This window comes from Calonectris borealis, chromosome 3, assembly GCF_964195595.1.
Source record: "Calonectris borealis chromosome 3, bCalBor7.hap1.2, whole genome shotgun sequence".
NCBI lineage: Eukaryota > Metazoa > Chordata > Aves > Procellariiformes > Procellariidae > Calonectris > Calonectris borealis.
The window spans coordinates 18,831,927-18,857,409 of NC_134314.1; the positions used below are offsets into that span (position 1 = coordinate 18,831,927).

General features: G+C 43.3%; 1 protein-coding gene across 1 annotated transcript; it reads left to right on the forward strand.

The window, feature by feature from the left end:
• The first annotated feature begins 3,274 nt into the window (after positions 1-3,274).
• On the forward strand, positions 3,275-9,273 carry CMPK2 (cytidine/uridine monophosphate kinase 2). The gene is made up of 5 exons (XM_075145117.1): positions 3,275-3,486; positions 3,650-3,764; positions 4,581-4,782; positions 5,933-6,166; positions 7,922-9,273. The coding sequence occupies exons 1-5, from the start codon at positions 3,391-3,393 to the stop codon at positions 8,040-8,042; spliced, it is 768 nt and encodes a 255-aa protein (XP_075001218.1). The 5' UTR covers positions 3,275-3,390; the 3' UTR covers positions 8,043-9,273.
• The last annotated feature ends 16,210 nt before the right edge of the window (positions 9,274-25,483 follow it).

Consider the following 25,483-nt stretch of genomic DNA (forward strand, 5'->3'; position numbering starts at 1 on the left):
CTGTCAGGACCTTGTACTTACAGTGACTCATCCCTCCTCAGGATGCACGAATCCAAGGGGTGCCACTGAAATTACCAAATAGAAAGTTAAAACCCACATGCAATCAAGTTACAAAACGCATATGAAACACACAATATAGACACAGATTAGGCACATTTGAAAGAAGTCCACCATGGGTCCTTAATGGCATGTATGTGATCTCCAGCTAAGGAACATTTGAACAGATGACTCCTAGAATCTGGGACAAGATGTTGGGAGAAGGATCCTTCTGTGTCCTTTCCATACTCTTCTCCAAGCATCTGGCACTGGCCACTGTCATGGGCAGAAGAGGAGGGTCTCTTGGCCTGACACTGTGCTAGCTTCTGTGTGCTTATGATCTTATCTGCAGACCTTTATCTTTAATGGAGGGCCCTTTACTCGTGTCCTTTAAAGTTTATTCTGCATGAAAACACCTGTATTCTATTTGTGTGTATTTTACCTACACCTACGCATTTTATGGGCCTTCAAATTAAGTAATTCCTGCCTTGTGTCTCAGACAGCTGTTTATCTACGTTACAGGACTGTGCACTTAGATATATTTTTAAAGTTAGAAGTTGATTAATTTTCAGGTTTTTTTCCTCTTTTTCCACTTTGGGGAGATCAAAAGGTTTTTGAATGGTCATATGTCTTCTTCTGTGTGTATCTCTTCCCTATAGCTACATGTAAGCACAGTGGGCCCTCAAAGATGTGAAGTGTTTTTCACATAATTAGCACATTTGCTCTTCAATATCATTTCATATTATACAGAAGACAAAATGATAAAGGTCCTTGTGAAGAAACTGAAAAATACTTAACCGTAAGTTAATTTCAAAATAGATTCATACTCTCTACACTGATTTTAAATACAAAGACCTGTCTTGGACATAAAAGGCAACTCTCTTTTCCTGTATTTTTACTTGAATTTACTAGTTTGTGTATAATATGATGGGAAAGACCTAAAATCTTGCAAGAAGATAGTTTGAAGTAATTAATCAGGAAGACAGACATCATATGCCTACTATAAATGATCGCATAGGCACAGTATAAATTAAGAAGGAAGCACTACCAACTTGGCTCAGGAATGCTTGCAAACAAGGTTATATCAAGGCAGTGGGAGGGGAAAAGGAAAAATGAAAGTAAGCTCTTTCCATTTAGTCAGAGGGAGGGGAAAGGCAACAGTGGCATCAGGAAAACAGAAAAACAGAAGAGCAAGGAGCCAGACACGTCAGGGACGAACACGGCCAGCTTTCCAAACACTTTTGAAACGAAACTTGGCTGCAAGTCAATTGGACCTCAAAAAAATGAATGAACAGAAAGGTGGCAGATAAGCTTCAGTGTAGATAAAGGTAAGGCAATGAACGTAATAAAAAATAATCGCAACCTTGTATACCTAATGCTGAGCTCAGTGGCACTTATATCTCAGGAAAGACATCTCTGAGTCACTGTTGCTACCCCTCTGAAGTCAATGGGTCTGTGGGAGGGAGCAGCAAAAAAAGTCAACAAAAAGCTTCGTACCATCCAGAAAGGTACTGAGAACAAGCTAGATGGCATTATTTTGCTTTTCTGTGAAACCATGGTACATATAGCCATACCTTGACTAGTGGTACAGTTCAAGTCTCCACATCTCAGCAGGACCTCACGGAGTTAAAGAAGTTATCCCTGCATCAAATGATCAAGGGGATCAAGCAGCTGCCTTACAAGAGATGATGGAGGCTCTCATTTCTGACATGAAAAAGCTGAGGGGAAAATCTGAGTAAGCTTTACAAAATCATGAAGGTGATAAATAAGCTGAATATTGAACTGTTATTCACCAAAGTCAGCAATATTATTAGGAGGGGGCACTTGTTGAAACAAGTAGGATATGAGTTTAAAACAGATAAAAGAAAACTGTTTATATGCAACAGGTTGTGCACTTCTGGAATTTGAGACCACAGGGGTTTGTGGAAGTAGACTACTTGCAGAGTCAACAAGGGGTTTAGACAGATTTATGGAGCAAGGGTCCATAAATAGGTGCTGAAAGGAAGAGGTGAAGATATGCTGTCTAACATTCCAATCCAGTGACTGTGGATGCTGGAGAAGCACGAGGACTAGGGGAAGGGACCATGGATAACCCAGGCTTATGCACAGCATGTCATTCTTCCAGTGCTGGAGACAAAATAATTGGGTGAGAAGAGCCACCAGTCTGACTCAGTAGTGCATATTATTATGTTCTTAAAATTACCATCTATTGGCTAATTATATAACGAACCATGTTTTGCCCTGTGTCTTCTGGCATCCATACCCAGGAGCCATAGCTATGTGTTTGAGTGATGTGGAACAACACATGAGTTCTCAGGTAGGAAAAAGGACACGTTGCACCTGAAAAAGCTGGTTTCAGTACCTGCTGCCGAGACTGGACTGAAAAGCCTCCAAGGCTGCATTCTCAGCTCCTGTTCTGGCCCAGCCTTCCACCAGCTTCTTCAGCATGGGCAGTTTCCAACCAGTATAGCGATCTCTAGCTAACCCATACTGCCTACCAGCTGTTCCCCTCTCCCTGCAGATACACAAAGCAGAAGATTTTTGGGCAGCTTCCTGACCAGAGGAAGACATCAAGTTTCTGAGAAATTTCTTGCAGAGTGTACTGACCTGTAGAGTATGTTCTTTCAGAAGATGCATCAGAAGCTTAACCTTAGATATCTCTAAGTGGCAGTTTTCCAACTATTGAAAAGGAGAAACAGGATTCTGCAGGGTGCAGGTTCTCCTACATTTCAAGTTACATATTTTGAAAACTCAAAATTCACATTTGCAACATTACTCACAGCAGCTGACATGAAAGTAACTGTTACAGCTATTTGCAGGGCTTCTGGTTCCTGCCCCTGAGCTGATGAAAGCTGAAATTGGCCATCACAAAGTTATGAAAACACTGCAGGCTTGTAAAAGTCCATTTTACTTCCACTGCAACACAGCAAACCAGTTCAATTTGATTTATGGCTTGCTTGTCTCTTTGGGCCAGTGCGAAGCAGCAGAGTGTATTTGCACTTCCTTTTTTTTTGTTAGAGACCACCAGGATTCAGCCATGGGAGCCAATGTGACCCTTTTTTGCTGGGGGGGCGGGCAGACCGGATCCCGAGGCCAAGACCTTATTTTTCACTTTCACTTCCAGCCCATCCACGCAGAGCCATTTCCCGCAGGCACCAAGCCCGATCACTCCAGTGCCACTAAAGCGGAGGGGGGGAAGGCAGAAACCCCTCCCCTCCGAGGAGCGGCCCTTGCTTGCCCGGCGCTTCCCGGTGGGCAGGCGGTTTCCCGGCCGGCGGGGCCAGTTTCGTTTCCCGCTGGCTCCGCCGCCGCCCGCCCCTCTCCGCGCTGCCGCCGCCCCGGCTCTCGGCGGCGATGCTGCGGCACTGCGCCCCGGGGCCGCCAGGTCCCCAGCCCCTCCGCCGCGCCCTGCCGCCCGCCGCCTCCGCCGTCCGCCACCGCCTGCGGGAGGTGAGCGCCCGCCGGGGCTGCGGAGCCGCGGGGCCGCCGGGCTGCGGGGCTGCGGGGCTGCGGGGGTGGGGGGGCACGGGGTCTGGCTCCGCCAGCCTCGCAGGGCGATGCGAAGGCGGCCTATGCGGCGGGCGGGTGTGAAGGGTCGCATCTCTCCCTGCAGTGCGCAGCGCGGATCCCGGAGGCCGGAGCCGTGCTTGACCTGCTGGAGAACTGTCCTGAGCACCAGAAGAAGGGAGGTTTTCCCGTCGTAGTTTTCGAGGGGCTGGATGCTACAGGTAAGAACAATGCGTGGTTGAAGAACTGCAGATGAGAAATTGGAAAGAGCAACCACTATGGCTTTCAGCCAGGCGTAAGGCTTAAAAATTCAAAAAATCCTGGAAACCTGTAACAGATTTGAAGGAATTAGTAATTATAAATCCCAGTCTGTCTTCCCTTACTTGTAAAAGATCAAAGTGTCTAGACTAATTTTTATTCAGTGGATGAATTCCTTATGTATGTAAATGAAAGAATACGAAGACTGGAGTACTGGAAATTAAATTTCTTATGCAGATGATGAAACATACTTTTACCAGAGAGTAAGAAGTTTTTATTTGAAAGAGTTTTCAAATAAATGAACTAAAGTAGTGGTAGTCTGGGAAACTGGCAGCAGTTTGTCTCGGAGAGAAATATTAGTTGCCCCTGAATAACTTTGTTTTCTATGTTTTCAGTTAAAGAGAACTGAAAATACCCTCTAAAAAGAAAGTGTTGGGTGACAGCATTGCAACATCCACATGAATTGTGACCTAGAAAAGTATTGTAAATGGTTATATAGAGAAATTGCCATGCATTTAATGCATTTAAAGGAGTGAAGACAGAAAGCTGGCAAGAGGGAGGGGAGGAGGGCCCTGAGAGTAGGAAGTGGAGCAATAATTCCTGGGTTCAGACTCATAATCATTTTCCACTGGAAACCTTATCACAAGATACTCAGGTTACATAGTCAGGTGTCAGAACATTGCTCCAAGTGAACAGATAAGAGCATTTTTCAGTTTTTAATAATCAGTTGTATCTGATATGTAATAAAACAAGTGTTTCCTTCTCTAAATGAAACGCAGGCAAAACCACTGTAACCCAGTCTGTTAAGGATGCCCTGAATGGTGTTCTGCTAAGGTCTCCACCAGCTTGCATCAGCCAGTGGAGGACGATATTTGATGATGAGCCAGCACCCATTAAAAGAGCATTTTATGCTGCGGGCAACTACATTCTCGCTTCAGAAATAGCGAAAGCATCCACTCAGGCACCTGTGATCATAGACAGGTTTGTATATTTAAGAAGTCCTTTTATATCAGTGCCATCATACAGTTGTTACAATGTTACAAGCAGAAGCTGTTAGTGACAGCCTCTGGGTTTCTTCTTTTTTCTTTTATTTTTTTGGAAGGGCTACTTGCAGGTAGTCAAATAAATATTAAATCTTCTAAAGCGTATTACTTACGATAACAGTAAGGTGGGGGACTTCCATCAGTGTAATACTCATAACTGGCTTTAGCACACATGAAAAGTGTTACATCTTCAGTTTGGAACAGTGGAGGCATGGACTGTGCAGCCTGAGCCAAAGCAGGACTCTGTGACAAACCTGAGGAGGGTGAGGGCTGCTGATCATGGCTATCTCTAAGAAGCGTCTGAGGTACAGGTGGATTAGAATGACCGAGTTTTAGGTAGACTTACTCTTGAGGATGTAAAACTAGAAATATGCTTCCCACTTTTTTAGGTTTGTTTATGTCATTTCTTGTTTTCACTAACTGTGTAGGCAGCTTTCAGTATTACTCTTAATAAAGAAAGTCTAGATGCACTTTGAAACCCCTGGCTTGTTTCAATAGATGTACCGTAACCTCCCCCCCACAACACACATACACAGAAGTTATGTGTGAGTCCCATTTTTAACCAGCCTCAAAACCACTGAAATATATAAAATACAGTGCCTCATAGTGGTGGGAACATTAAATGCAAGTGAAATGCATAACTTAATAAAAGTCTGTCTTCATTCACATGTGGTTGAAGACTGCATGTTCTCTACCAAATCTGTTGCATGAAGTAGCGTGGCAACCACAAAAAAGGGACTCTGAGGATTGGATTTCACATATAACGTAACTCTTCTTTTGACCTCTCATTATATGAGAAGACTTTCTTTTGAAAGGCGTGTCTGGAACACTCTTTGCCTGATGTATAGCTTCTGCCATATTTTGTAATTAATAATTGACAGTAATTCTGAATATTGCCTTGACTATTATCGCTCTGTTAAGAAAAAATGGGTGGCACAGAACTGTTCTTTACAGTTCCCTTCAAAATCACAGTGTCACCTGCCTCGTCATAATTGCACTTGTCATTATAGTGACACTTGTCTCCTACATTCCTGAAGAATTAGTGTCCTCTTTAAAATTTCTCTCTCCATTCTGTATTTTCCTGACAGATACTGGCACAGCACAGCTGCCTATACAATTGCCACTGAAGTAAATGGGAAAGTCCAGGATCTTCCACCAGCTCACGATGAGGTGTACCAGTGGCCTGAGGATCTGCTTAAACCTGATCTTGTTCTTCTCCTGACTGTTGACCCTGAGGAGCGAGTCCAGAGACTTCAGCGTCGGGGACTGGAGAAAACAAAGGAGGAAGCTGAGCTGGAAGCTAACAGCTTGTTTCGCCAAAGGTACACCTTAATGAGGAGTAAGAGGATGGAGGCAATCTTGGCTCCTGTAGGATCAGTAGCAAAATGTCCCACTGACGTTATTGGGACAAGGATTTCCTATGTCTAAGCTTTTGGGTTGGGTTTTTTTTTGGAAAGGATTCATGGCTGACAACGAGGGTAAATTCTGTCACTTCTGATTGAAAATGTTTGAAAGCTGCAGGTGAAGAACTGTTCTCCCGCAAAGGACCTTGGAGTTAAAATACTTGTATTTTACTACTTGCTGCTTGTATTGTAGCACCTTTCTTACTGAGGTCATGAAGGAGAGAGACCTAAAAGTTCCAGAACTGGGAAGCAAGAAATTGAAACACATAGCTTCCCCAGAAAAATCTGGAATTGAGCTCCAGATTAAGAGAACAAAATTTAGATCTCCTGTTGTAGGTGTCTTCAGTTGTGCTAAGTGTCTCAGGTCCCAGTACAGTCCATGCACTCAATGGAGCCTTTGAAATGGCTCACCACCCGCTTGGAGTCCAGTGATCGAAGCATAAGTACCTCGAGCCATTTGATATGATCTGGGACATCTGCCTCAGGCTGGCAGACGTGATGCAAAACCTGTGGACCCTTTCTGGACCAGCAACTGGAAGCTAAATTAAATAGTCCAGGGCATGTTAAGCAGTACTAGATACATTTGCTTAGGCAACTGAATTGCACCCTAGTTATCCTACTTCAGGGTGCGCTGAATTGCTATCTAGACTCCGCCAAATATATTGATTAGATCATCATTGTCTACAGTGGAAACTTAAATACCTAGTGCTCATGTAGATACCTCAGTACAGACACCTGAATGTTGGTGTCTGTATCTACAAATCACAAAACTGAATTCTACCTCTAAAGTTTTAACATATCTGGTGATGATATACCTTAAAAATATCCATTGCTTAATTCTGATAGAAGCTCTGTGCAGACACGCAGTTCATGCAGGGGGACCTTCAGAGGGATGGGTGAGCCAAGGGAACATGCTGCCATTTAAGAATCTTCCATGCTTTAATTCTGTTACTTCTTATTCCCGTCAGAAAGCCTTTGGTTGTTTCTACTTGTTAATTATGTCAACCTGGATGTGAGAACGTTCAGAACCTTGCTTGATTCATCTTACAACTTGTGGCCTGAATGTTTGGCATTATTAATTCTTGTGGGAACATATAAAATTATAATCACATTCTCATTCACATCCTAATAGACCAAGTGTGGGAGAGTTCTGCGTTATGAGAAGGCTTATAGTCTAAGTGAGGAGGTTTTCATCCTGTATTTCATACCGGTATTCATCTGGTTAGCAAAGTTGATCAGAGGAAAGGGTTAAACGATGTGTCAACTCTGTAATCCAGTTCTCCAGTGACTCAAAGCTGAGATCAGTCAGTGAGCACACCTACACAATGCCATGCCATATAGTTCAGAGACACTTTAGCAGGCTCTGAATAAATTAACTTAGATGGTAGAAGCAGGCTTCCACTGTACTGCTGTACCGGACAGTATCCAGTGCTAAGCTGTAAAGAAGGAAATACTTTAATGCCATGCCATGTGAATATGGATAGAGGTCTGGGAATCAGTGTCGAGGAAACTATGCACTTTGAGGTTCGCATTGTAACAGTTACTAATGGTATATTGCTCTTTGCAGTAGATTTCATTCTGCAGCGCGAACACTTTCTTCCAAGACTGATGACTAATGCCATTTCATATCCCTGCAATTTGTAGTTTCATTTCTCTTGTTTGGTTTTTAAATAGAGTTGAAGAGTCGTACAGAAGGATGGTGAATCCTGCGTGCCAAGAGGTCGATGCCAGCCCCTCCAAGGAAGAGGTTCTCAGGACAGTGCTACATCTAATTGAAAAACACTGTGCTTTGTGAAAGCAACTTCTGTGTAATAGCACTTAAAAGATACTTTTTATTGTCCCTCTATTTTTGCTACCTAAAAATGGACTGTGATGTGTTTTGTCCCACAAGTCAGGGCAGGTTATCTGTTTCACTGTTGTCTGCTGGTACTTTTCTGTATAAGGCAAAATACCACTCCCACGTTGTTCAGCATTCTTAGCAAAGCCACAAACATACTATGGTCATGTACGGAGTACCTCAGAGTGCTCTCTGACACGGTGACATTTCAAGACGCTATCATGTTGCATCTTCATCACCAGGAGAACCTGTTCCCGCATCCATTGCGTGCCAGAATTCACTGGACTGCAGCAGAGCATTAGGTGCCCAAGCAGAGGCTGAAATGTCATCCAGCAATAAAACAATAAAATGATCATAACATTGAGGAACAGAGAATCTAGTGGCCCAGTGTTGTTTACTGGAATAGAGGATGAGCAGCTGCTGCTGTGATGGACATCCTGCAAAAAATGTGTCATAAATGGGGGCCAATAAGCATCTAGGCCTCCAAGTAATAAAGCCCAAGCCTGTCAACATATGCAACTGAAATACCAATTCATTTCAGAGGGAAACAGGAGGATGCTGACATAATAGAAAGAGAGACCTGAAAAGAACCTGAAATTAAAAACATTTGATAAATGATTGCTAAAATATTTTTCTACAAACCATTTCCTATATCCTATTAACAGCTTTGTTAACGTGAATTTCTGTTCTTTTGAGAGAATGTGAAATGAAAAACCACAGAGAATCTGAGCAATGGGAGTCATTGTACCTTTTCACTTCACCTTTTCTTTCTCGAGTGGGTTTTTGCACATGTTGAATGTGAAAGCAGGCTACTGTCAAGACTTCAGCTCTGCAAAGGCTTATTTTTATGTACATCAGTTTCACTATTGTACTCCTAAGTGTAAAACTAAACATGTGGATAAGCCTTTGTGGGGTTAGAAATGAACTTCAGATCCAGAAAGAACATAACTAAAATGTAAACTTGATTTAAACCACTATTTTTACTTACTTCCCTGTGTTAAGCAAGTGCAATTATCAATGAATCTGTCCTGTACATAAAAATGTACTCAGTACTGCAGTTCCTATATCCAATCTGTATATGCAAGGTGACAGAAAGAAGACTTCTAAAAATACATTTTATTCATGCACTGTTTAATGTTTGTGAGTATGTGCTATTAATATAGTACATTTATACATACTAGTAATATATGCTATTGTATTTGGTGTGTTATTTGTGTAACAGTAGCCTTGGGATTTGCCATACATGCAGACTGGAAATATATAGTTGTAGATGCTCCACTTATTTTAGAAATTTAGAGCATTCAGGTATTCAGTCTTGGATAAAGGAAATTCACATATAGGGAGCATCACTGCACATGGATGATTAGGATACAAATAGTGTGCCTGCCCTTAATGTTTTGTAGCCTTAGCTTTTCCAGTTAAGAGATCACTTGGCCTGAGGAACGCCACTGAAAGCCTTTTCTCCTTATGCAAACTTGCACATGAAGCCCACTGCCTGGTTTTTGATGCCAAGTTCTTAAAAGGTTTGTGTTTCAGAGTGTGCTGATAATGTATATGCAATGAGTGGCATCAGACACTACTAATTACACAAATGCAGTATATATTCATAGTCCATGTTTTTCTTCAACCCAACGCTACTTAGGCAGACTAACAGAACAGCAAAGCAAGACAGACCAAACCAGACTCATGTCTTTGTTAGAATTAAAGGTCTGCAAGACGTGGTGTGCCACGTGCAGGAGGTTAATGTGCATAATCATACTTCTCATTTCTGTGGCATTTCTGCCACATTTTTGCCCACAGTGTCTAAAAAGACTGCACTATTACTTTAATTTATATTTGTAACAAATGTAGAGGTTTGTCACTGGCTGCTGAAATGCAGGCAGGTCTGGGAGAGGAGCAGCAGGAATACACGAACGCCTGCCATCGCGGGCCCAGCAAGAGCATCACCTGCTTCATGTGTCGCAAACTGTTCTGCTGGACAGTCTGATGGCCACAAGAGGTCAGGATTTTGGTTTCAGTGCTTAAAAGACCTGAAGTTCAAATAATTCCACGCAGATTAAGAAATTCAGGCTATGGCTTGGTAGATAAAACTGTTTTTCTGCAGCTTGGAGTGTGGTCGCTGTGTAAGACTGGGAGGTTAACCTGTAACACAGCACTGGCCTGTGGCCACCAGCCTCTGCCGCGCAGTCCCAAGCATGGTCAGCCCCTGGAGCATCCCTGTTTACCTGTGGCCAACCCATTTTGGAGGCCAGGGTTTGTTAGCACAGACAAAGGCTGCTCTCTGTCAGTCATCCTCAAGGCAAAGGACATGCCAAAGCATGTTTCTTTTATTACTACCCCAGTAAACTTAGCAATTTGATAATTTACTGATTTACTAGTGCAGACCTAGCTTTAGGACGTGACCCTGCAAAGATCCTGATACTACAGTCCTCAGAGCATCTGGGGTGTTAGACCAGTAAAGTACACACACAGAAACTTAGTATCAAGCTTCTCAATAGTTCTGTTAAAGTCAGTGAACAATAAACACTATTTGTAAAGTTCAGGTGTTTCTTAAGTACAGTACTCATTTGCCCAAATTAAACTTTTTGTACTTTTTAGTTATTTTTAAAAATTCTCCAAGAGTTTTTTATATGAGAGAATTTTACAAGATATTTTATTTTATTTTATAGAACTCACCATAGTAATCCAAGCACCTTTTTTCTCATTTTTAATCTCATTTGCTTGCATTTTTTTGGTCTAGAGGGGAATAGATACTGAAATAAAATGGTATTCAATTGCCTAAACATAGACATCCACAGACAGTTAGTCTCCCTAAGGTATTTGAGATGTCTGCGTGGGGCTGCCAGATATGACACGAGACATTTGGTTGAGCTGTTGATCTGTAAAGTGGCAGCTGGAAGCCTGCAGGGATACCATATGGTGCCTAAAATGGCACTATTCACCCATTTAAGCAGTGAGAGGGTTAGAAAGCAGCAGTGCAGCCTCTTTGGGCTGTGTCTATATTAGCAGGTGGCCTGGAACAAGTAGGGCAGATCTGTAGCGCAGAGGAGCTGGTGCAGAGGACCCAGTGTGTGCCCTCCGTGTAGTTCAGAGATTTATTTCAGACCAGCTCTAATCTGGTCGCACGGGCTGGTCTCTGTAGTGCAGTAAGCGTGCTTCTACGCCAGACCTTTTGGTTTAGCTTTGTCTGGATGGAGTCCAGTTCACAGACGTCAGGACTGTTACAGGACATGAAGCAAAGCGTGGTGAGGAGGGGTGGTCAGGAGGAACGCTTCAAAAGTGCGTTCCCGATCCAAGCCAAAACGCTACTGTGGATGTATTATGTAGATGTAATGTAGAAGCAACATGTATCTCTTGGAAAGGTTTCCTTGGAGCCAAACAGACTTTGGGTCCGGTTTCCTCAGTGTCCAGATTGAGGACTCACCTGGAACATGCTCCAGCTCCTTTTGGTCCATGTTGCCAGGTTTCCTGCAGGGGGTAACCACAAGATGGGAGCAGGGAAGAGTGGGTTTTGGCGTGTGCTTGGCCCCATCCTGCCGTAGCATGGGGTGTAGCCATGGTGCTCATCCAGTGTTGGGAGTACTAAGTGCTGTTGTCAGCCTGAGAGGCGAGGAAACCACTTGGAAGCAAATACCAAACTTCAGCAGTGAAATGTAAGGCTGGTATTCAGCCATTTCCACCCCCTCAAAAAAAAGTAAACCTTTACTAGACAAAGACTAATTGCCCAAAGTCAGAGGCTAGAAGATGACATGCAGGCTTTTTCAGAAGGCATGAAATATCTATCTCCATTACAGATACAGTTTCATAGTCATGATTTTTACCATTATTTTCTGTAGAGATAACAAACAGCTTTATACACAAACTGACGTTTTATCAAGTAGGAGTTCACTGTGCTGAGTGCCTGGAACTAACACATGACACCTAGAGAGGCCAGATCTCCACCAGATTTTCTTCACTGTTCCACATTTTGTGTAACCTCCCCGTAGCATTTCTAGCTTCTAAAAATATGCCTAAAAATGTGTGTGCTGCCTCCACTATCAATTCCTGACAGTTTCGGAGGCAGGAGAGTCAGGACACTCCATGGGACTTTGATGGAAGGAAAAATCTCTCTCTTCGAGCTCAGGATAAACAAAGTCCCCAAAGAGTTTCTATTTTTATTTTCTGTTTTTCTTTTTTATCTCTTTTTTTTTTTTTTTAAGGAATTAATAATCGCTAGCTGTCTGTTAAAATTCATTAGCTTTTTCAGTCCCAGTTCCCCTATTTTCATAATTTGAATATTTGAAGAAACACATAAGACTGAATAGTTGCTGCAGGGGGCTGCACTGACTTTGATCTTTTAAATGGAAAGCTATGTTCAATAAAATTAAATCAGCTCTTTTGTAAAGACAAAGATCATCACCCTCTGGCTTAATTTAACTAAACAGATGTAGGGTTTATGTAAATATGCAGTCATTGTAATGTGAAACAAAAGCGAGAATACCCTGCCATTAGTGTAAAAATGCATTCTGTGTTACCAGCTGGTCAGTCATGACCTTTTATTCAGCCATGACAGAGCCAGTGCACGTCATGTACTCCCAAGCAGGGGGAATACGATGAAAAACGCTATGTCCGCAAACTCATGGCCTATGAAAAGATTTATCTGGTTTTAAAACGCGGCAGGTACAGAATGAGCTCTGGTGGGGTAATTTGCTTTTTCTGCTGCTCTCCCCCTCCCCAGGGCCAGCTGTACAGGTGAAAGGTTAGTGCAGTCTGCGTATTTTCTTGGGCTTTCAGTTTTCTTTCACGAAAGATGCTGTAATCAAGCAGGCACATCTTTTTTCTTTTTTCTTGAGAGGACGGAAGACACAACCTCTGCAGAGGATCTAGACCACCTCCCACAGCTGTAAATCTCCCGGGCCAGAGACTCTGAGGCTTTTGTTGGTGACACGAATACTCCTGTAGAGGACCATTTCCAAATAAGTCTTCCTTGACTCTGGTGGCATCCGTCAGACTTGCATGAGGTTGGAGCGGTAGGTAACGATGCACCATGCTAATTAGCTTCACTGGCTGATGCAAGCAGATTTTGGTGTATTGACACACAGAAGATGCTGTGCTGCTGCTGTCTCTGTGAAATTTGGTCTGTATCCAGCTGCGTGCAGGGTGAACACTCCAGTCCATGACCGCAGCTCCCAGAAACCTCCCTTTCTCTCCTGCAGCCCAAAGTGCTGGCAACACAAACTTCAGACACCCCTGATACCCGTCTTGCCCCTCCAGAAAAGAAATCCTCAAACATGTTAAGGCTACTTTTAGTTTTCACTCCAAAATGGGATGCAATGCCTCTGTGTCAGGTTGGCGAAAATGTTTCTGTGCTAACATTTTCATCTGAGCTTTCTCACTCTGCAACAATATTTTACTGAAGCTGATTACCTAAGTACGTCTGTTCTCATAAGAGCTATATAGACATTCCTTAATAATGTAGTTCACGTATTATTTTTGTGTACTATGTATGTCTATTGCCCAAATAACAGGGGTTTTGCTCTGCCTTTGTATTTTCCACATGAGTTTTGCTTGGTAAATGGAATATAGGCTATTTTAGTGAAGGGAGAGCACTTGCAGTTAGCTTTTATTTAGCAGTTCCCAGCTTCTGAACTGCTGTTGGGTTTTACGGTGGTATTTGTGATCAGAGGCCTTTAACTGGGTCTGGCTCTGCTTCGCCATAGCAGCACAGCTCCTCAGCTACCAGCAGCATTCCCATATGACTCTTGTAACACAGCAAAGAGTTCAGGTCTAGAGTTCATCCACTTACAATTACAGCTGCCTCCCTTGGAGGATGCATCATCTGTGCAACAAACTGCTCTTAAGGTACTGTAAAAAGCCTCTCCTTTTTCTGTGTGGGAGTTTCACTGAGCAGACAGCTAGGAAATTATCTGAATGTGGGCTCTGCATAGGAAATTAAAACTTACTTATCTGCAGCTGCAATTCAAAGGAAGCACCTATATGTAGCATTGCCAGCGATCACCAAAAATAGATTCACTTTCTCAAAGTATTTGATCTTAGGAAGAAATTGCTTGGCATTTCACAAAGGTTTTCCTACAAATCTGAGTCTGTTGGGACAAAACCTGTTGCTTACGTAAGTCTCCAGAGACACTTGATCTGCAGGGTGGTTTTTCAGGATGATTTCACAACATTCAGAAGAGACAGGGGTTGCTACCCTCATCTTCTTTTCCAAATAAGTTCTTTGGGCAGTTCTTTTCAGGGCAAAACAAAAGAGCAGCTGCAGTACTGTCCCGGAGAAGGGGAGCAGCCACTTGTGCACACAAATTCACTGGCCAGAACAGTGCCTGATGTCTGCCCCAACCACAGAGCCCGGGGACACTGCACATGGCTCAGAAACCCGATCAAACAAAACTTCAGGAGGTTGCAGAAAGCCCCTCAGGGAGGGCAAAGGAAAACAAGAAAGTCTTCCAACACAAACAAAACAACCTGGGAGCTGGTCCGAGTTTGCAGCCCACCAGGCAGAGAGGAGACCTGAGTCAGAGAAGAATCAGTGAGAGCTGTGCTCAGCCCATGCCGTAATAAAGAATGAGACAGGAAAAATGGGGGATATTCAGACAAAAGGCAGGCTCAGAGGAATACGCATTTCCTTCCTGAAAGGTCATGCCACAAAAAGCACAAAAAGCACAGTGAATATTCCATACAAAATCAGCAATTGAAAAAAATGAAGAAAAGGCAAAGGGTAGAGGCATTTCTGTTTCAAAACCTGATCATCTATGATAGGATCACAGTGATGCAAGATTGCAAGGATGCAAGGATGCAAGGGTGCTGGACTGGATGCACACCATCCTGAACTGTGCATATGTGTATATGTGCACGTGTGTGTGTATGTGTGCATATCCGTGCTGGGGGAAGGCATAGGGAATTAAATCTGTCTCTGAATACACAGCTTAGTTGTGTGACAGGATTTTTTTTTTAAATGCCTCCTGGAAATAGGCAAGACAAGTGTGGTGATTTCCTAATCCTTTCCCCACAGGGCTACAAGAGTAAGAACACTCTTATTCCCAAAGCAATTTCAGCCCGACTCTTACCTGAGAAAAGAGACAAGGGATTGAACCTCTGAAGGCAGAGTAAGGATCGACCCCTGGTTATGTCTTTCTGGAATGTATTTTGTCAATCTGTTGTACAAAGGAAGCACATTTCTGTCCCTGTGCTGTCAAGGTGGGCGGGTGAGCCCTGGCCAGTCTTTTCACTGGAAGGGTGCTGCCAAGGTGAGGTTGCACTCCTGGGCAGACGTGAGTAATGCGTCTGGTAGGGAGGAGGATTTAACAGGGACCTTCTGCTCAGTCTTTCCACTTTGGTACTTTTGGAGACCTTTAAGCTGTGTGCAATTGCTGTAACAAGTTCCTTGATCAAAGTCTACAATCTGCATGTAAAATGCAGGTACCTCATTCAGACTTCTGACTTCATCTTTGACAGACAGACAGATAGCAAAAAAATGATGTGTTGATCAATTTTTAGAAAACACCAGCAATAGGGATGGGAAGAGTGGTTTGGATATGATTAAAACTCTTAAACCAAACCTAGCAGTCTAGGAAACGGCTCAAGAAGCTTCTGAAGCTCAATTTCTCTTGTACATATTCTTCTCCCTGCCTTCACCCAGGACTACAAATGCTGAAGTGATGAGAAATCCTGCTCTCAGAGGGGTCTGTATCAATAAAATCACAGCAGGCTTGAAAGCTTTGCGGGAGGCTTGTTCTCACCATTGTTTCACCTCTCTGTTTCAGGGTTTGTTTTTGTTTTGTTCTCTTCCTCAGCAGCTGTACTTACTGAGAGAGAAATGAATATATTGTAGATGGTGTTGGTTCATATCCCACAGAAAAAACTGTAGAGGTGAGTGATTTTAGCATTTCCCATTGCCAGGTTAAGGAGCAGAAAATAGCAGCAGAATCGGAGGTATTGACATAGGAGGGGGTAAAGAGATGGTCAGTGTGAAGAGCTTCTGTAATCAAGCTCTTTGTTCTAGTTCCCACCCTACAGAGAAACAGCTTTACGGTAAATATCAAACCTTGCTTTACTTTGGTTTACAGTATTGGGGGGAAATAGGCAGGAACATACTAGCACACTGCAGGAGAAAAGCAAATAATGTCCTTTGCTTCCAGCCATTCCAGTGGCATGGCTACTTGTGATAGGGAAAGGCCTGAATCCAGTTTCAGTAAATCAAGCACAGCTGGGGCATCAACAAGTCTGTGGTTTGCTTTTGTCTCCTGGGATTCAGGTCACGTTAATGTTGCATGCACAGCCTGTGGAGCTGGGGTAAGTCACAGAGGTCTAGAGCTGGGTCTGAACTCCTTCAGAGGTCACGGCTGCTTCGGCTGGGGATTTGGGGTTAGGCCCATTACGGATTATCACTCTGAGCTCTGATACTCTTTCTCAGTGTGGAATTAACAGGATCCACATGGTGGATTTGGAATCTAATATTCAGATGGGGAGAGCCCTGGGCACTAAGCCCCCGGTCTTTAACAGGAGCTGTGCACATGCTGAGGTTCAGGATAGCAGGTCCTGCGAGTTGGTTAGCGGTGAGAAAGTGTCTCACCCTGTTTCAGGCAGTGGAAGAGGTTTACAGCCTCAAGATATACTTATTTTCATGTGCTTCAATAACAAGAATCAAATATTTGAAGCAACAGAGTTGTGTGGGAAATATTTAAAGGGCTTTTAGAAGATCTCCCTGTCCTCGTAATCTGTTCTATAGCATAAAAGGGCATGGAAGGAGCGGCATTTCTTTTAGACAAATATCTCTTATTTCTTTTGTTAAATGTTTTCTTTTGTAGGGGCTGTCTGCCCATCCCAGACAGAAGCAGGGATCTCGGGCTGCATGCTTTTTCCATCACCGGCTGTCTGCTGGCGTGCATGACCTATTGATGTCCCTGGTGATCTGTGCAGAGACTCGTGCAGAAAGGAGCGCTGCCTCTTGACATTAAGATCCTCTTTTTTGACCTCCGGAAAAAGGATTTTTAGTGTGAATTTGGGGAGTAAATTTTGCCTGAGGCAGGCTCCTGTACTGTGAAATACTCCCCTTGAAGGACCACAGGGGCCTGAAGGGAGATGCAGGGAGCTGGGCTGGGGCAGGCAGGGAGGTGAGGAGGGAGGGCAGAGCCCCAGCGACCCAGGGGAGGTGACTCTGTTTTTTGGCAGGCTCCCTCAGAGATCTACAGACCCTGGGGCTTTATCTGCAGGGTGGCCAACATCTGACAAAACAATCTGCTGGAAGCCTTGTTGAGGGAACCTCGCTGACTTTCCTCCCGCTTGCCCAGATTTCCCCACACAGGGAGTAGATCTGGCATGAGCGATGTGAGCAGTCTGATTTCAAAACGCATTGTGCCATAAATTCCATCAATGGGGAAGTGCTACGGATCAGGCGGCAGGCTCCCACCCACCCGCCTTGCTCCATTTGCGTGCCTAAATCTGCTGGGATGCCAGTTCCTTTTCTTTTAAGTTTCTTTTCTTTTACTCCTTCTGTTAATCCAGTGTATCAGGCACGCTCGTGCATAAAGGGAAATCTGCAGCACATTAGATATTAACGCTCTCTCTTCAGAAGTTACTTGTTTGCAATTGTTCTGCAAGCCGTCCTTTATAGAGTCGGTGTATAGGTAACGCGGAGCCACGAGAGGGAGCGAGAGTACTGCCTCCGGCAGCCTGGGATTTCAGAGGGCTTGCGTCGCTGGGGGAGCACAGTCAGCTTGAGAGCGATAGACACGCGTGAAACATAAAGAGAGCTGGAAGAACAGGGGGATTTAGCTCAGGAGGTATGTGGTTGTATTAAAAGATGGAAAACCAAAAGATAGTGTAAAGCCATTTTGATATGTGGTAGGCGGTTTTTTTTCGATTCTTGATGTCTTTTTATGGAGAACACTGGCTAAGCTGCCTAAGCTGCTGAATGGCATAAAGATGTAGCTTTTACATGTACCTTTCTACTGTCCCTCTGACAGAAAGGGGAAAGGGGAATATTAAATAAGGTGATTAATATGACCCTCAGTTGCACAGAATTTAAACACAGTACTTTATCTTTGCAACAGCACTGCTGAAGCAGGTTTGCCTTTTCTGTCACTGCTCTCTTGTGTGGATATGAGCAAGTCGCGCAAACCCAGGGCCTCAGGGATAATTAGGTAACTAATACTCAGAAAAATTGCAAAACTGAGGTACCTAAATAATACTGTAGTCCTATTTTCCCTATGCCCCATTTGCTCTATATGTCTGAAATGAATGCATTATAACTTCTTCCCCTCACAGAGAAACTGAGCATGCTCAATACACTAAAGAGTATAAGAAGATTATATGTTGCAGGTACCTGGGGCTCAGGGGCTTTGATTGTTACAACTAGCATAAAATAACTGGATTTTTTTTTAACGGTGCTATTTTTTGTTCAAGTGCATCCTGGGCTGATTTTCCGTGCAGCCATGCAGAAGGGGAGCCGCTGAGGCTACAAGCCAGGTATTCTGATTAAAAAGTCAAGATCCCCAGAGCTCTGCAGAAACACACGCATGGCATTGATCCGGCTTCCTATTACAGACCTGTCTTTTGTGTCTCCTGAGTTTTATCAGTTTGCTTTATTGTAATGGGTTCATTCAGGCTGCAATAATTAAGGGCGTGTCAGATTTTTCCATAATACGATCTTATTTTTCAATGAGCTATAAAATTTCACTGTTGGCTGCAACTTGACATATGTAGTTGAGAACCTGCTGCTTTTAAAGCATTTTTAAATGCCTTGAAGCATTCTTTGAACCAAATTGGGCCATTAAGAAAAAGGGGACTGCACTCCATAATACGCTGTTCTAAAAACCTCTTTCATGTCAGTAGGAATTCCTCCCCCTGCTTCTCCTGATATCTTTCAGGCCACAAATAATAGCAGGAGTCATATGAATTACTGGTGTTGAAGATATTACACAATTTCATTGTGGAGGTAACATGTTAGCTCCAGAGTTAAGGTTGTATTGAGTTTTGATTTTAAAGCAGGGGAAAAATTTACTGTTGAAAAATCGGTTGCGGTGCCTCAAAAATTCCATGTACTGTGTAAATCCATGCCTCATAAGTATAAGTAGTGGTATTTATGGTGAAAGCTGCCTGAAACATGTCCTTTTAATACTCCATTTTTAGTTTCTCATAACTTTGCCAATCTTTCTGAGTTGAAATATCCCCTGCAGAGTGCTTGCCCCAGGGTGAATGCTTTTGGAAAAGAGTTAGCAAAACATCCAGGAAAAACATTGCAAAAATGGTGCACTGCTTCCCCAGCATGGCATGCAGGAAAAGACAAGCTGCTTCATCCATTTTAGAAAGGTTCAGTCTTTCAACCATTTTGTTGAAGGACTTTAACATCTCCATGGTTTGCAACTCATCTGAAACCTGAGTCGTGGGCCACTCCCGACTAGGTGTCAGAAACGTGCTTGTAGTGTTCACCAAAAAAAAAGCTATCAACATCTGGCCAAGTCATAAGCCTCCGCAGCCTTTCAATTCACTGCAGCTCAGAGGAGGCTTGTTAAAGAGACCCGATGCTCTCATCAGTGAGCATGGTCTGATGGGGCTGAGCAGAGCTCTCCCCGCAGCCTCATCACCCGCATCCAGCATCGGGCATTGGGCACGAGGCACGATGGCACAGGGCTGCCTCCACCGGCTCTCCCAGCTCCCTGCCAGGGCTGCCAGGCAGTTAGAATAAAAGCTCCGTGATATCAGCCTAAGGATCAAAAAAATTGGGATAAGCCAAAAGCAAGGAGCTATGTACTTGAATGTGCACAACGGAGGGCCACTCTCTGTACGGAGCCAAGGGGCAGAGCTCATCGTCATTCGAGGCTCAAGCTGCTGGTGAACAAGATGGGACTCACCAGCTTCAGTCTGACAAAATGTTTTCTTCTATATCCCCACCTCACGCACTAAATGAGATAGATGGGATTCAGGAAATGGATCAAGACAGGGATTTAGTGAAGCCTCGTTAAAAAGGACCCTTGTCTCACTATAAAAACGGAAAGCAGTGAAGTGCTTGCAGCCGCAGGAAGGCTGGTCGGGTCGTTAAAGCAGAGAGTGATACCCAATCCTGCCCTCTGACTGTGAAGCCTGTGTAATCTTTGGTGGGGGATAACAATTTTCTCCCCAGCCCCTCCAAAGAAACAGTCTGATAGCAGATCCAATGTGGGGCCAGTAGATATCAAATTCAGAGCAATCTGCCCGGACAACGCTTGGTCCCCAGAGCTGTCCCCTGAGGAACCACCTCCTTCCTGCAACACACGGCTTGTCCCCTGCCAGTCACCTCCATCCTTCCCTTTGTGCAGGCCGATGGGCCAAGGCTGGGGCAGGTCCAGCCGAGCCCCAGGACTCTTGCAGGGTCAGGTCACCCTACGTCCCTGGGCAAGCGGCATAAATCACTTTTTTTTCACAGGTGGTAACTAAGTGTGTGTGTCCTCATTGTAGTGCCTACCAGGGGACATCTGGTGTCTGGTCTGCAGCAACGCTGAGCTTTCAGGGTGACAACTGGAGTCAGTGGGAATTATACTCGGAGTAAATAAAGTGCCCTGCGATAAATAAAGCACCGTAAAACAACATTGGCTGAAAAATCTGAGTCAAATCGGGATTTAACAAATGAGGAGAAGGTCTTGATGTGAACATTTGTGCCTTTTTCCTCATCCATAGCAGCAGAAGGGTGAGAACTATTCATGTCATAAGGATGCTATCAGGACAAATCCGTTTGGGAAGCATTCACATACTATCCTGATGGAGCCATAGACAAATTCGTCATGAAATGACTAATTTGTTTCCCACGACTGAAGCTTTGTGCAGGGGTACTCCACTGAAGTTTTATTTTGGAAAAAGACAATACAAGTAAAACATTCTCAATATTTTTCAGCACAAAATATACATAGTTTTTGCTACAAACTGAAAAAAATGATTTTAATTTGTTCAGAAATGGCAACTTGGCTTTACCCAGGATTTTCTTCCTCAGAATTAATTTAAAAAAAAAAAAAAAAAAGTTTTTGCTTCAATTTGGGTGGAAACAGTTTGAAATGTCAGAAGCTTTGCCTAATTGGAAAAAACAAAACGAAACAAAAACCCAAATATTTCTCTAAGAGATATATTATTTTGGGAAAGATCTAGGAGCTCTTTTTGTCAATGGCTACCTTCAGATGATTTCAGTGGTGCAAGAATTTTGTTCTTTGCTCTTGGAAATGCATCCATGACACCAAAGTGTGTGAGGTCCTTAGTGACAGCATTTCTTCTGCTTTCAGATTTGCATAAATCCAAGAAAGAGCGTAGCATTAGAGCTCAGTGTCAGAGATTAACAAGGTACCATGTTTAAGCAAAGTGTCATTATCGCTGACCAATATGGATAAAGGAATACATGCAAATAAATCAAAGGAATATGAATATTAATAGTGATAAAAATATAATAAAACATAATTCTGACAGCTTCTGAGGAATGAGGATTTGTGATTCTGCTTGCGATGAAAATCAGGATTAAGTCAAATAAATTAAAATGGTATGGATGACAAGGGCATTAGATCCAGGTTTTTCCAGACAGGCAAGAAGCAGCTTGTAGCAGGTTTCATTTCAGTCAGTACTTCAAAATGGTGCAACAAATTTGAGTAAATTCTTATATGAAACATAAACGTGAATCTAGGCAGCAAGAATGAAAACACAGTTTAGAATGGACAGTAGTTTGGACAGGGTGATTTTCTTCAGCTATCTTGCTCTGGCATATGTTGTTGTTTTATTCAAAAGAATACACACAATTTGAAATCATTGTGTCTTTCACTGAAGACAGATCAGGCAAAATTCCTTATAAAAATATTTCATATATTTTCTAAACGCTTTACTGCTGCCAGAATCAGCAAGGGTGCATTATCTAGAGTGCAATCAAATGTCATGCTAGAAAAGCACTAAAGCCTTTTTAATTAAAAACGTCATAAAGGCTTAAGTAAAATTATAACTGCTGGTTACTGTAATCTTCTCAGAGGGGTACTCGTGTGTGTATATGTGTGCTTGTGCCTGTGCGAGCGGGGGTATGCTGGAGTGCAGTAAAAAATGAACCCTGTACAAACAGCGAAGCACAATGTCTGCAAGGATTCATCTGAACTTGCAGCTGCGCATACGCTCCGGGCTGGACCCTTAACCCTTTCATGCTCCCGCGTGAATGCTGCAGGCACGCACAGCAAATGCTGGGAGCACGGTGAGCACAGCCATTAAACAAGATGTGAATTTTGCAATGAACGTGTGATTTAAGAACTCACAAGTGGCCATTCCCGTTGGCACCGTGCTACATACGCAATGTGCCTTTGCCCCTCTTGCTGCCGGGGTTGACAGAAGAAAGGGAAGAGGTGGCACTCCAAAGTCAGTGGAGCTCCCGCTGTTTGTGACAGCTGAAATCTGAGGCAGGACATCTCAAAATTGCTCAAGGCAGGGTCAGAGCAGGCAGCTGCCCTGAGACAGGCTATTCCACCTTATATACTCCCCAGCTCCAGCGTCCACACAGGATTATATGGGACGGTTACTACTTAAAGGCATGCACTGCTCCCACCCAGATAAAATCGCTGCCCCTATTCCCATCCCAGCAGCAGAAGGAAAGGAAAGCATTTCCATCTATAGCTCTCTGCTGCTTTTTCTTTCTGCCACACTTTTTCCTTCAACACTCTCTTACCTAAGCTCCCTTCATTGAAACTTTTGCCCCCTTCAACCTTCTTGTCCCCTTTTCCACTTCCTCCCCCCCAACCCCCACACAGACTCTGCCACCCCTCCGCCACCACACTAACGCTGAATTTTGCCTTGAAAAACTATAAAGTTATAAATATCCTGCTGCAATATTCAGAATTCCCACTTTACACGTGTTTGGCCATTATATTAACCAGCAACACTCTGTAACTTCCAAAACTAGCTATTGACATGTTAACACTGACAATTCAGGCATAATATAATGATGGAGATTTATTCTTTAAAGGCCAAACGAGGCTTTGCTGTGAGACCCATGCAAAGGATTAGATAATGTTACATTGCCCCAGCAGCAGACTGCAAGGCAAGCTGAGTCACCAAGCGCCCTGTTCTAGTAGCCACTCACAGTATAATTTTTTATGGGGTGTCTGAGTCCGCTTATTCCCTTGTGTGGCTCTGGAAGTTGCACAACAATTTGGCCCCAAGGAAGTTTACATATTTTGAGAAACAAATTGCTGGAGTGGCCTGTCCTTCTGTTACAAATTCACTGAAACAAACAGTTTGATGTGTCAACTAATTGCATGGAACCTGGTACTCTCTGGTGTGTGTGTATTCTGGAAGCAGTGAGATAAAAAAAGTGCACCTTGTGATCCTTCTGCTCTTGCACTTAGTTGTATAACCTTTTACTTCTCTCATTTAAAAAAAAGTGTTGGCCACGTTGACTTCATCCATGTGCCTCACCAGCATGCTCCGTCAATGCATTCTCTGGGTGCATTATCTGACGTTCAAAGCAGAAGATTTAAATAAAAAAAAAAGGTCTTTTCCCAGCTGTACATTCTCCGCTGCTCCATCACAAAAACAACTGATGGCCCAAATGAGTGAATGAGACAGATTTCACCTACTACTGTGAGGCAAATACTGTTTCTTAAGCAGTGTTATCTAGTGTTATCTTCCCTCCTACAGTCAACTAGTTCTTGTTGTGCGACCAAATTAATTTTAAATCATTTTGATTTGTTAAGGTGAGAATATAATGGACATAAAAACTCCTTGGCACTTATGTTTGGGTTCCTCACCTATTACAGGTCTGTCTGTTTGCAATTCATGAATTTAAAATTATGAACTCCTTGTACTAAACACTTGCAATGAAGCTCTTGCTTAATTTTTTCTTGTCTTATGAAGGTAAGCGCAAGATGCCATCATGCTTGGGTTCAATGCATGGACTAGCAACATTTGAATAGCTTTTATGGGGCAATATAGCGCTAAGATTTGTAGTCAAACTAGGAAAATTGTTCATGCCTTGGTAAGCAGGAGATTCAGCAGTGTTTCTCTAGGAGAAACTTTGCACAAGAAGATTTGTGATGTCCCAGCTGATTCAGTCCAGCTTGCAGAGAACATGCACAACTGTTGGGGGGACGGAGGCAGAGATTGCATCCGGGTGTCACAGTGGTTGAAAGACCTGTCTATAGCTTGTACTATTTCAAAAAAATAATTACAGTTTAGGAACCTTTGCAAAGCCCCTGAGTTAGGGGTTGAAAATATCAAATACTGGTTTCTGGAGTGGTGAACGGTGACTGGTAACAGCCAGAAGGTGGGGTCTCTACAGCTTCATGAGTCATCTGCTCTTGTCCTGGGAACAGAGACATCTACATTAGTTCATTAAACATTCTCAGGACTGTGCTAACAATTTAATAGTAAGTGAGCTAGCATCAGTGCTCAGCTGAACATGCAGATGTAGCTGAGACCTGTAGCCTATTCTGCCCAAGGTGTCTTCCCAAGAGGCCCATGAAAAAGATCTAAATTCAGCATTTTGGGACACAAAGCTTCTGCCAGTCAAACTAAGAATGTGCTTTGGATTATCCCAAGTAATCTAAATTACCTAGTTTAAAATCCAGATGTATAAATCTCACATCACAGTCAGGTCTTTCAATTAATGAAAGCACCCTTGAATTTTATAGGAAATGGAGGCGGAATAGAATTAAAACCTGTAAAATTTTTCTGTACATGATTAAATTGAAACATCTATGCAGTCTCTGTCATCAGAGATATCTGACCACTTCCTAGTCACCGCAGCATTGAGAGCCAGCCCTATTCCAGAGAACAGAAGCAAATGTCTTGTGTAGATTCAGTTACCTCATTTAAGAATTATTTTAAGGAATTAGCAATACTTAAAGTCTTCATCTTAATAAATGAAGATAATTTCTGCTTTCTGCTCCAGTGAGACTACAGCCGATATTGCGCCATTTCATTAGAGTAAGCCTCATAAATAAAAGCGTCATAAATAAAACAACAAATCTTCAGCATATGGAAAGCACTTCTCAGTTTGACAGGATTGAAACAACTTCACTATTGCAGGTAGTTGCCCCCGGAGACAAAGACCATCTTCAGGCTGCTTTGGCTGATGCATGCAGAAGGGCAGCATCAACATCTTTGAGCCTCCATGGGCTGATGGACTTCCTCACTTGCCAGCTGTCTCCTTGGAAATCTCGTGGCAGTGGGTGAAGCTCACATGCTGGTTGTAGACTAGACATTGCTCAAGCGTCTGAACCATTTCCAAAACAGTTTACCTACACCTTGGATTTCTGCCAACAGCGGCCGATTCGACGCAGACACCTACCTTGGCACAGTCTTTGTGCATTTTTTAAAGTCTTTTCTGGTGAAAGATTGGGTTTTGTAGTACAAAGGCTTTTGAGGAGCTGCCTCAGCAGAACCATGCAGTAGTAAATACAAATGTGACATTT

Excerpts from the sequence above, each read along its gene's own strand:
- CMPK2 (XM_075145117.1), top strand. The coding sequence starts at position 3,391 with ATGCTGCGGCACTGCGCCCCGGGGCCGCCAGGTCCCCAGCCCCTCCGC. Across the intron at positions 3,487-3,649 it reads TCCGCCACCGCCTGCGGGAG|TGCGCAGCGCGGATCCCGGA; the intron begins GTGAGCGCCCGC and ends CTCTCCCTGCAG. Across the intron at positions 3,765-4,580 it reads CGAGGGGCTGGATGCTACAG|GCAAAACCACTGTAACCCAG; the intron begins GTAAGAACAATG and ends AATGAAACGCAG.